Source organism: Lithobates pipiens, unplaced genomic scaffold (assembly GCF_037356315.1).
Source record: "Lithobates pipiens isolate NorthernLeopardFrog02 unplaced genomic scaffold, aLitPip1_a1.2 Scaffold_16, whole genome shotgun sequence".
Lineage (NCBI taxonomy): Eukaryota > Metazoa > Chordata > Amphibia > Anura > Ranidae > Lithobates > Lithobates pipiens.
Window position 1 is genome coordinate 591,333,528 of NW_027507748.1, and position 11,644 is coordinate 591,345,171.

General features: G+C 40.6%; 1 protein-coding gene across 1 annotated transcript; it reads left to right on the forward strand.

The window, feature by feature from the left end:
- Window positions 1-3,384: 3,384 nt before the first annotated feature.
- On the forward strand, window positions 3,385-6,916 carry LOC143984187 (keratin, type II cytoskeletal cochleal-like). The gene is made up of 4 exons (XM_077484480.1): window positions 3,385-3,558; window positions 5,204-5,329; window positions 5,728-5,948; window positions 6,880-6,916. Exons 1-4 carry the CDS (start codon window positions 3,445-3,447, stop codon window positions 6,914-6,916), a joined length of 498 nt encoding a protein of 165 aa, XP_077340606.1. The 5' UTR covers window positions 3,385-3,444.
- The last annotated feature ends 4,728 nt before the right edge of the window (window positions 6,917-11,644 follow it).

Here is an 11,644-nt window from a genome sequence, read left to right on the forward strand (position 1 = left end):
ATAATGTAATCAAATCCAAAAAAAATGAAAAAGGGACATGTTTTGGTTGCTATGGACAATCTCCAAATTACAAGCAGTAAAAAACAGTATTTATAATATAAAAGTGCATGCAGGGCATTGCACAGACCACTAGGGACAAAAGGGGTGTGTATTTTTTACTACAGCACTGTAATCTGTAAGATTACAGTGCTGTGTGTCTTTTGTGTCTTTTTACATTTTTGAATTTGCCGCCGTTCTCCGCTCCCGTGCGCCGTAACGTCGCAGGGAACGGAGCTCGGCGGCATTCGGCACTGTGAATCGAGCGCAGGACGGCTCGATCACACAGCGCGGCGGACATCGCTGGATCCAGGGGACAAGGTAAGTGACGTTACCTGTGTCCTCCCCTGCATCGAGCGGTGCAAGCCCGAGTCTGGCTCGGGGTTACCGCTATTGTAATGAAATTCCCAACCCGAGCCAGACTCGGGATTACCGCTAAGGAGGTTAATAGAGTGAATATTAATTCAATAGGGCTGATTTACTAAAGGGTTATAGAATTGTAATTAAAAAGTTGTGTAATATTCACCTCCTTTATCCAAACATGTGAAAAGCACCTGCACATGATTGTATATTTATAATTAACAGGAATTTGCTTTTCACGTTATTGAATAGTTGAAGTTAATATCCACACACTTTTTTTAGTGAAGATTTTTTAACTCCTTTAGTAAATCACCCTTATTGACTTTAAATTAAACTATGGAAACATAAGTTCTTCAGCCTCCTAAATGAACCAGTTTCCACATGAGTGATATGCAGTTCATTCTAGTGAATTGTTTTATTAATGGAAAAATAGATGTGCTCACTCTGTACTAAATTATACTGTCCCAGTCAAATAACATGGGAAATATTTGAATAAAATGCTTTTGCCAATCCGATCTGGCATAGCTTCATGTGAAAGTATGTATATTATTGTATGTTACCCCATTTCTATACCCATAAGCAATTATTTTATACTCTCAAAACAGGTAAGATTTTTGGAACAGCAGAACAAAATGCTGGAGACCAAATGGTCTATTCTACAAGAGCAGAAGACAGCAAGATATCATATTGAACCTCTGTTTGAGGCTTTTATTGGCAACCTGAGGAGACAGCTGGAGAATCTAGAATGTGAGAGAGCTCGCCTGGATGCAGAGAGGAACAGCATAGAGGGCACTGTAGAAGAACTAAGGAGAAGGTACCAATACAATTACACATTAATGCATAAACGTATGGAGTACCCTGCATATAATGGTAAAGCTTTACCCTCTCCATGTTTTGGGGCCAGGCTCAGACTGGCAATATGGAAATTCTAGTATTAGTCCTTAGATTCTAGCATCTAATTATTAAAGAAGAACTAAGCTCTAAATTAAACTGATTCTCAAAACAAAGCTTGTTAAAAATGTTCTTTATGTTTTTAAATCCTTAATCAAAAATCCTTAAATCAAACACATACAGTGTATGCTACATTTAAGGCATGTCTCTTGTGGTAACTGTCACAGTTGCCAGTGTGCTTATGTCAGCTCTCAACAGATGGTGGGTGTTATAGCTGTGTAGCACCTAGGCAACTGCAGGTCTAAATAAAGGTAAAGATTGTCTTCAGCTAAAAAAAGAATATAAAGGTATATATTTGCTTTGATACTGTGCTTCCTTTTTTAGGAACAGGTAGGGCTTTAATTTGGTAGTAGATTAAAAAATATATGTATATTTTTTTTTCTTGGACATTTATTGGAAATAAATAGTAGAAATATTAGAAAAAAGGCAATTTTCTATAATTTTCCCAAGACAACATTTACAGAATTTGAGAGTCCCCAGATTTTTACCACAGAATGTGTTAGTTCAAGTTTGGTGATTAAAATCATATCACAGTGCAACTTTCAGGTAATGTAGCAATATGGTAAAACTCAAAGTAAACATATACAATTTAGGAAATCTTTATTCATTTTTGATGCTACAATGCATGCAGGGGGGAATTGGTTTTCAGACATAATTTGCTAATATTACAGTAAGATTAAATCTTGTTGACGTGGACACAAATGATTACAATGGTGACTTTTTCATATTTGCCACCATATTATAAATTAAGATGACATTGTATTCACTTACGTTAGCAAATGATGCAAACATCATCCCAAATATCCAACCATCATTGATGTAAAGATTTTGGAAGGGAAACTTATTTTTTGTTCAATTTTTATTTACACTTTTTTCTTCATGAAGGGCTATCTGGATCTATTACATAGATACCAGATCCAAACCCTCATGCAGCTATGCAACTGTGCAGCAGCGGATCATATGTAATAGTGAATGTGTTGTCTGCAACAGCTCTGGCTGGGCTTACATACTAAGACTTATAATCACACACAGGTTGGACTTGATGGACTTGTGTCTTTTTCAGCCTCACCTACTATTCAATTATGTAACTATGTAAGAGTAAGTACAGTGACGTGACATGTCACATCATTATACTTCCAATATAAATACTAAACAGAAGCATAAGGGTTGATTTACTAAATGGAAGTAGATGCATTAGTAGATATGCACATTGCAAAGTGCAGTTGCCCCAAAGCTTAGTAAATGAGGTAAGACTTCACTTTGCAAAGAGTGCCCAATCATGTGCAAGGAAAAAAAAAGAAATTTTTGCTTGCACATGATTGGATGATGAAGTCAGTAGAGCTTCTGCTCATTTACTAAGCTCCAAAGCAATTGCACTTGCAGAGCGCACAGTCTTTTTGCCTTTAATAAATCAATCCCATAGTGTTTGCATTCGTTTCTGCAGTGCGCTCCTAGGGAAGTCACTGTAGAAGCATTGGAAGCCCAGGAGATGATCATTCCAGGGCTCAGAACTGAATGCTGACTGTCATTGGGACACACAGGAGCTACTAATTCCCAGAGACATTTCAAAACAGCACTGGGACAAATAGTCACTCTACTCACACCATTTTAAATTGGCACTGGGGACTCAAGTGGTTTAGTAATAGTTAATAATTTACAGATTGTTTAGCATGTAATGGACATATTATAAAACAAAAATGTGTTTGTTTACAGATATGAAGATGAAGTTAACAGAAGAACAGGTGCCGAAAATGAATTTGTTTCTCTGAAGAGGGTAAACATTTTAAAATTAGTCACATATTTCTGTATTATCTGTTAAAGCAACACTAATAACATGAATAACTCTGTATTTCTAACTTTAGGATGTTGATGCTGCTTTCATGAACAAAGCTGAGCTTCAGGCCAAGGCCGACTCCCTGAGCGATGAGATCAGCTTCCTTAGGACCGTGTATGATGCGGTAAATAATGCTCCTTTTGGGTCATAAGCACATTTCTAAATTGAATGTATACTGCTATAGTTGATGTACATATTTTCTAAATTTTCAGGAAATCAATCAACTCCAAGCTCAGATTTCCGACACTTCAGTTCTTGTGTCCATGGACAACAGCCGAGACCTAGACATCAATGGTATCATCGCCGATGTCAGAGCTCAATATGAAGAGATTGCTAACAGAAGCAGAGCAGAGGCTGAAGCCATGTACCAATCCAGGGTAAGTGTGTTATAATTGGAGCTACAAGGCAACAGGTATCATCATGCATTGGAATTCAGAATAGATCATAATTTGACATTTTATTTCAGCCAACCCTTTTCCTTAAAAATTACATAATAAGCTATGTATAGTTCCGCCCAAGTTAACATGCATTTAAGAGCATCTCTTCCCTCCCCAAAAAATTTGTATATTGCGTTTTACAGCTCCTTAGATGCAGTGCCTGCATTTGTTTTAATTTTGGCCTTTTTCCTTTTTTTTCACTTGGTAATATTGCAAAAAACACAATTCTTTCCCTTCACTCTACTGTATCTATGGAGGCGGTCATGGTTTTTACTATGACTTCAAATATGTCTTCCTCTCCATCTCTTTACATGACATGTTAGTGGATGGGATTAATAGTATACAGAAGATAGAAAGCATTGTTTGTGCACTCAGTTGAACTCACTAGAAGTAACCAAGACACTGAATTTATGGAAAGCTCAGCACACATTTTCTTTATTTGCTGAAAATGTTTTTAGCATGAAAAAAGGAAAATGAATGCAGCCACCACATCAAAGTACTGGTAATCTGAAATATAGATATATTTTTATTTTGAGAGGGGGAGTTAGATATAATTTAACCTCCCTAGCGGTAATCCTGAGTCTGACTCGGGGTTACCGCTTATGGTACTGAAATCCCAACCCGAGCCAGACTCGGGGTCGCATCGCTGGATACAGGGAGGACACAGGGAGAAGTTACTTACCTTGTACCCTGGATCCAGCAATGTCTTCCGTGCTGTGTGATTGAGCTGTCCTCCGCTCGATTCACACAGTGCCCGAATGCCGCCGAGCTCCGTTCCCTGCGACGTTACGGAGCACAGAAGCGGAGATCGGCACCAAATTCAAAAAAGTAAAAACACACAAAACACACACAGTACTGTAATCTTACAGATTACAGTACTGTTCAAAAAAAATTACACACTCCTTTGTCCCTAGTGGTCTGTGCAGTGCCCTGCATGCACTTTTATATTATAAATACTGTTTTTTCTGCCTGGAATTTGGAGATTGCCCATAGCAACCAAAAAGTGTCCCTTTATGTCAAAAGTGATTTTAGACCAACTAGAAAACAACGATAATAAATTATAATCACTTGCAGAGTTGAGCGATAGCGATTTGTGGGGAAATTCGTCATCAAACACTAAATCTAATGACAGCGACAATTCTGCAAATGAGCAAATTTCAGTGTTTTTGGATTTGATTACATTATTGAATAATTTTTATTATTATTTATTATATTATAAACTTTATCATACCGGGGTGTCTGCTAGACTCTGGTTTGAACAGATTTAAGAGAGTTTTTCCTAAGAATTGCAGTCCTACAATATAAAACACTAAATTTCCATGCAAAATAATTGTACCGCTTTCAGCGCCTAAAACCAGAAGTAATCATACTGCCAGGGAGGTTAAACATCTGTGTTATTTTTTTTTTCTGGAGATATGATATTTCTATTTAAAATAGTAGTTTTATATCTTAATGTATTAACAATATGCAATTTCCTATGAGACATGAGCCTTCAAATGAAATGGTGCATGGAATAACAAATGGAAATAAAACATTTGGTTTCCACAAATATTCAGAATTTTCTTCTTTTTTTTATTATCTACAGTTTGAAGACCTGCGAATGGCAGCTGGAAGAAATGGAAATGATCTGCAGAACAGCCAAAATGAGATTGCGGATCTCAATCGAACAATTCAGAAGCTTAAAGGTGAAATTGAATGTGCCAAATCCCAGGTATGAATCCAGAGTCTTTTTTATTATTTTATGTCCAACTTTACAATATTGTTAGCACCTCTGATTTAGGGTTTTTTACAGTTTCATAGTGCTTGTTTAGATGACTGTTTAAGGTTACCTTTTTCTAGATTTAAACTGACCAGAAATGTCTTTTGTTTCCAATTTGCTTCCCATTTTTACATTTGTATATTGAATATATAAAAAAATATAATTTCTTTGTAATATGTAATTTATTGTTTTCTTGTTCATATGAATAGAACATTTTCAGCACTTATTTCACTGAGATCTTTTTTGCTCATGTATGTTTTGTCAAGGTTATTGAACTTAAATAAAACAAAGCAGATGATACTCAATTTACAAGAATAAAAAAATAATGCATGTTATTTAATCATTTCTAGCGTGCTGCACTTGAAGCTGCCATCAGGGAAGCTGAGGAAAGTGGCGAAGCTGCTGTCAGGGACGCCAAGCAAAAATTGTCAGAATTGGAGGCTGCCCTACAGAATGCCAAACAGGACATGGCTCGCCAACTAAGAGAATACCAGGAACTGATGAATGTTAAACTGGCTCTGGATATTGAGATTGCCACTTATAAGAAAATGCTGGAAGGAGAAGAGCACAGGTATATATTTCACATGTCAGGCAAGGAACGTGCTAACTGGAAGATAAAACAAAGAGATTACCTCATCAGTCTTCTGCTTTTTTTAATATCCATTGCCAGGCTTGGGGTAGGGAGGTGGCCTAGCTGTGTTATTTAACTACATCAGAGAAAAGTCAGGTCACCAGGATGACTGTGATGTGTGGCAGAGCCAGAGTGTAGATTTCAGTATGGACATCAAGAGTATTATTAGACTGGGGGTCTGCAAAAGTTGTAGATTCCTACAGACAGAAATATTTTTGCTAATCTGTCACAATTGGGCAGCAATATTCAAATGGACAGGTACTGTATGTAAGGGTCAGAACTGAGGAGTCTGCATTTTCTTTATTTGTAAGAACTACATTTTAGTTCTCTAGTTCCCAGAAAGCAAATATAACTTGCCACAATTTTGTGGCAGTGTTGATTTGGAAGTCTGTTAACTTGCTGCGCATTTTAACCGGCAAGTTGTACACTTGCAGAGCACTTGAAGTACAAGTTCTAGTTAACACTTTTCCATGCTTTGTTAGCAAATTTGTCTATAGCAAAAGCAAAGTTGCAGTGGTGAGTCTACAGCAAGACATCTGCAAGTCTACAGCATGAAAATTCAGCCACAGTGACCCCTGTGGTAGGATGATTATTACACAACATAACTGAAACAGAACTTGCAGCAGACTTATTTGCAACAGAATGTTTGCAAAGAAAGTTGATCCGGAGTCATGCAGTGCAGACTTGCTGCAAGTCTGGCAAGTCTAGCAATAGTTTAGTAAGTCATTTTCAAACTTGCAGTACAATCGCTTGTTATCTGGGTTTCTGCCTGATTTCATTTGTTATTTACCACTTAATGTTCTTAGGTGTAATAAAAAATCTTACAAAATGAAATTCATGCTAAAATTCTGTTAATTTTTCTCTTGTTCAGGATAGGTGCAGAGGGACATGTAAACATTTGTAAGTAAAACAATTTGTTCCATATATAATAAAAAACCTATGTGTAAATTAATATTAATGTGAATTATATGCCTCCCACATTTAGTGTAGAAATATTTTGAATATCGTTTATTTACTAATGAATAATTTATCATTTATATGAATTATTCTTACCACAGATACTATACTCTAATCTATTATGGGTTAATGTTGTTTGGCTTAATACAGTAATACTGTTCACAGATCATGATGTACAGTTCCTAATTTCAACCAACCCAGACCATCTGAAGCTAACTACACCTATCTTTATATTCTTAAATATATAGACAAGAGGACTAGGGAGGGTGGGTTAATGAATCTTTAATTAAAGTATACTTGCTTTTATAGAAAATTTGACTAGACTTGCTGGATTTATAATAGCGCGTTGTCTTCTGAATTACATTTCCTGAACATGTATTTACATATTTCCTGGAATGGCAAAGCTTATCATATTGACATAACCTATCCATTTGTTTCAGCTGTCCTGCACTCCAGCACTGGAGGAAAACACCATTCTTCAATAAAGTCCCATGAAGCTAGTGGCCACCACCACCAAAACCATCATTGTAAGGGAGGGTTCAGCTCCAGAAGTCATGTCCCCATAAGCAAGCATCATTCCAGCCATGGACATCACTGCTAAAGTGAAGACCTATATACAGAGATATGATGAAGCTGCTCAATCGATGCATGGCATAAAAGCTTACATAGACATTTAGAAATCTCCTTTTCATATTATGTCTATATATGGATTAGGGGCACTGGCTTGCTTATTAGTGTAGTCTGAATATATAGTTTGCTGTATATATTTGTGACATTGTATGCTGTAAATTGCATCAATAAACAGTAATCCGTGTACCTGCATCTGCTGTAATTATAAAGACTGACACTAGCTGAAATTACATTTCCCACAGAACATTTCCAGTAGTTGATGATTTACAATTCTAATTTTGACCACTGGGAGTATAAAAATGGATCAAGAGACAAGCTCAGTTCCTTCCCCCTTTATATCACCCTAATTTATACAGAAAACACATATTATGCATGTCTGCTAAGCATATTTTACCATTGCCAATAGTTCTTGTCCCAGTGAAGTCTACTGTATAATGTCCCACTGACACACTTTAGTGCATGCCCTGATAGATGCAGATTAACCTACCAGCTGCACCAGAATGAGGCTAATGATCAGCTCTAGAACAATCTTTCTCTACTAGGGTTCTGTGACACCCTAGGATTCCTGCTAAGATTGTATTTTCCACTTATACTGACCACCATTGTAAAAAGAATCATTTTACACTGACCATCAATGAAAGGATGCACTTTTTCCACCATCTACTAATGTTAGGGAACACCGCATTTGTTACTGTTTGTAGTTCTCTTTTTTGTTACTATTATTCATTTCATTTTAAGATTATTACTGAAAATAATGTTGATGAATGGAACAAAGGGTATAGAAAATTGGTCTTCTCTGGGTGTCAAATATGATAGGTAGGTTATATCGTTTAATCTTTTTCTATTTCAATATGTTTATTAAAATTTTAAGTGAACAAGAAAGCATAGTGTGCACATTAAACGCCCATTCAGGGGCTACAAACATAAAAAGCAGTCCACAGGGCAAACCGTCATAAGTAACAGGTAGCATAATGTAACTAGGGGAGGATCTCAAGGTAGGCTACACTGTAGACTGTCCTGTCCCCTTCATCATCCCTAGACGGGAAGCCCATCTCCTATTACCCCCTTCTACGGGGTGTAGCCATGAGTACTAGGAATGTTAGAGGCTATTAAGAAAAGTGGAAAGAGCTAAGGAGCAAGAGAAAGAAGGTCAGAGTGTTTAATCTTTTTTTTTGCTACTTTTTGACCATAGTAATGTGCAATAGCCTGCAGGTATAATTATTGTTATCAGGGGTTCCACAAGACATGTACAATATTTAAAGGATTCCCCCAGGGCAAAAAAGTTGAAAATACCCAGAATATAAAGCACTAGTGATGGACGAACTTCCGACGGGACGTTTCGCGAACGCGAAATGCGAACGGACCCAAACGTTCGCGAAACCGACCGTTCGCCGCGGGCCCCATTGACTTCAATGGGAGGCGAACTTTGCAAACCTTCATGTCGAATTTGCGGCCACGTGGTAATTATTAGGGGGTAAAACGTAGTCCCACCATCTGGACAATGACATAATACATGTATGAGGTGAATTTGGGATCGATAACTACAAGCATTTTTATTTTATTTGGGAAATTGTTCTAACAATTCAGGACTATGGAGCTAATGAAGGCAATGGAGGAGAGGGAAGGTCAGGGACCAGGGTAGGCAAAGAAGAGGGTGCAGGAGATGATCACCAGCAGCGTGACATACCGGAATGACACATGCACCGTGATAGAGGCATCTGACAGCAGCACCGTAATACAGAGCACTGACAGCAGCACCGTGACATACAGCGCTGACAGCAGCACCGTGACATACAGCGCTGACAGCAGCACCGTGACATACAGCGCTGACAGCAGCACCGTGACATACAGCGCTGACAGCAGCACCGTGACATACAGCGCTGACAGCAGCACCGTGACATACAGCGCTGACAGCAGCACCGTGACATACAGCGCTGACAGCAGCACCGTGACATACAGCGCTGACAGCAGCACCGTGACATACAGCGCTGACAGCAGCACCGTGACATACAGCGCTGACAGCAGCACCGTGACATACAGCGCTGACAGCAGCACCGTGACATACAGCACTGACAGCAGCACCGTAAGCAGCCCCAGGAGGAAGTCAGCACAGCACAGGGATGGTGTGATCCCCTCATAATAAGAACCCCCAGGAGGAAGTCAGCACAGCACAGGGATAGTGTGATCCCTTCATAATAAGAACCCCCAGGAGGAAGTCAGCACAGCACAGGGATATCATAAGCAGCCCCAGTAGAAATATGACACCGCTCAACCTCTTCAAAGAGGAGGGTAGGGGCATATAGTACGGTGTGCTTTTTTGGGTCAAGGAAGTGAGCCAAATGAATTAAGAAGGTCTGTGTGCTTGATTAAAAAAATAGTTTATAGACATATACATGGTCTACTGGTCACATGTGTTGAATTCCTCCGAGATCCATGCCTCATTCATTTTTAGAAATGTGAGGTAGTTAACACTGTGGTGAGCTAGGCGAGTACGCTTATCGGTCACAATCCCCCCTGCTGCGCTGAACGTCCTTTCGGACAGGACACTGGATGAGGGGCAAGCCAACAGTTCGATTGCAAATTGGGCAAGCTCTGGCCAGAGGTCAAGCCTGCCCACCCAGTAGTCTAGGGGTTCATCACTCCTCAGAGCGTCCACATCGGCCGTTAACCCAATGTAGTCGGACACCTGACGGTCTAGGCGTTCCCTGATGCTGGATCCGGATGACACCTGTCGATGGGTCGGCTGAAAGAATGACCTCATATCCGAAGTCACCAACACATCTTCAAACCGGCCTCTTCTTGCAGGCGCTGTTGGATTGGTACCCGCAAATCCTTCTCTGGGAGTGGGAATTGCTCCTCTGCCAGCGCACGCAAAAGCAGAATGCAGCATTTCTCGAAGCAAGGCCTGGAAGTGCTGCATTCTGACAGCCCTCTGCGACGGCGGTAACATTTCCGCCATTTTGTGTTTGTACCGGGGGTCTAAGTACGTTGCCACCCAGTACTGGTCCTTGACCCTCATGCTTTTTATACGGGGGTCCCTATTAAAACACTGGAGCATGAAGGCCCCCATTTGCACTAAAGTGGAAGCGGTGTGGTGGCCTGGCTCCTGCTCATCATCCAGGATAATGTCGTCCTCTTCATTCTCCTCTCCCCATCCTCGCACAACAGGGATCCCAGAAAGGTTTAAAGCATGCTCTTCTTGCTCCTGCTCATCCGCCCCGGCACCATCCTCCTCTGACTCCTCATCAGACTCCTGTTGTTGACTTGTCTCAGATAGAGTAGCCCCCCCTGGGAATTCATCCAGCATTGCGACTTCCTCATCTTCCCGCTCCTGCTCCTCCACAGCCTGATCAATGACACGACGCAATGCACGCTCCAGAAAGAAGGCATAAGGTACCATGTCACTGATGGCGCCATGGCTGCGACTGACCAGTTTGGTGATCTCCTCAAATGGCCGCAGAAGTCTGCATGTGTCGCGCATGAGCAGCCACTGGCGCGGTGAAAAAAAACCCAGCTCCCCAGAACCGTTTCTTTCGCAGAGTTCATACAGGTAGACGTTAACTGCACGTTTCTGCTGGAGCAGCCTATCAAGCATATAGAAGGTTGAGTTCCATCGCGTCGGGCAATCGCAAATAAGACGTCTGACCGGCAGATGGTGTCGCCGCTGAATGTCAGCAAGGCGAGCCATGGCCGTGTAAGATCTTCTGAAATGGGCCGAGATTTTCCTTGCCTGCCGCAAGATGTCCTGGACCCCAGGGTATTTGACAAGGAATCGCTGCACGACCAAGTTTAAGACGTGTGCCATGCACGGCACGTGCGTGATTTTGCCCTGTTTCAATGCGCTAAGCAGATTGGCACCGTTGTCACACACCACTTTACCAACTGTCAAATTGAGCGGTGTTAGCCACTCATCTGCCTGTGAACGCAAAGCTGAAAGGAGTGCCGGGCCAGTGTGGCTCTTTGCTTCCAGGCACAACAGACGCAGCACGGCATGGCAACGTCTCACCTGGCATGTGGAATAGGTTCTGGGGAGCTTGGGCGGTGCAGTG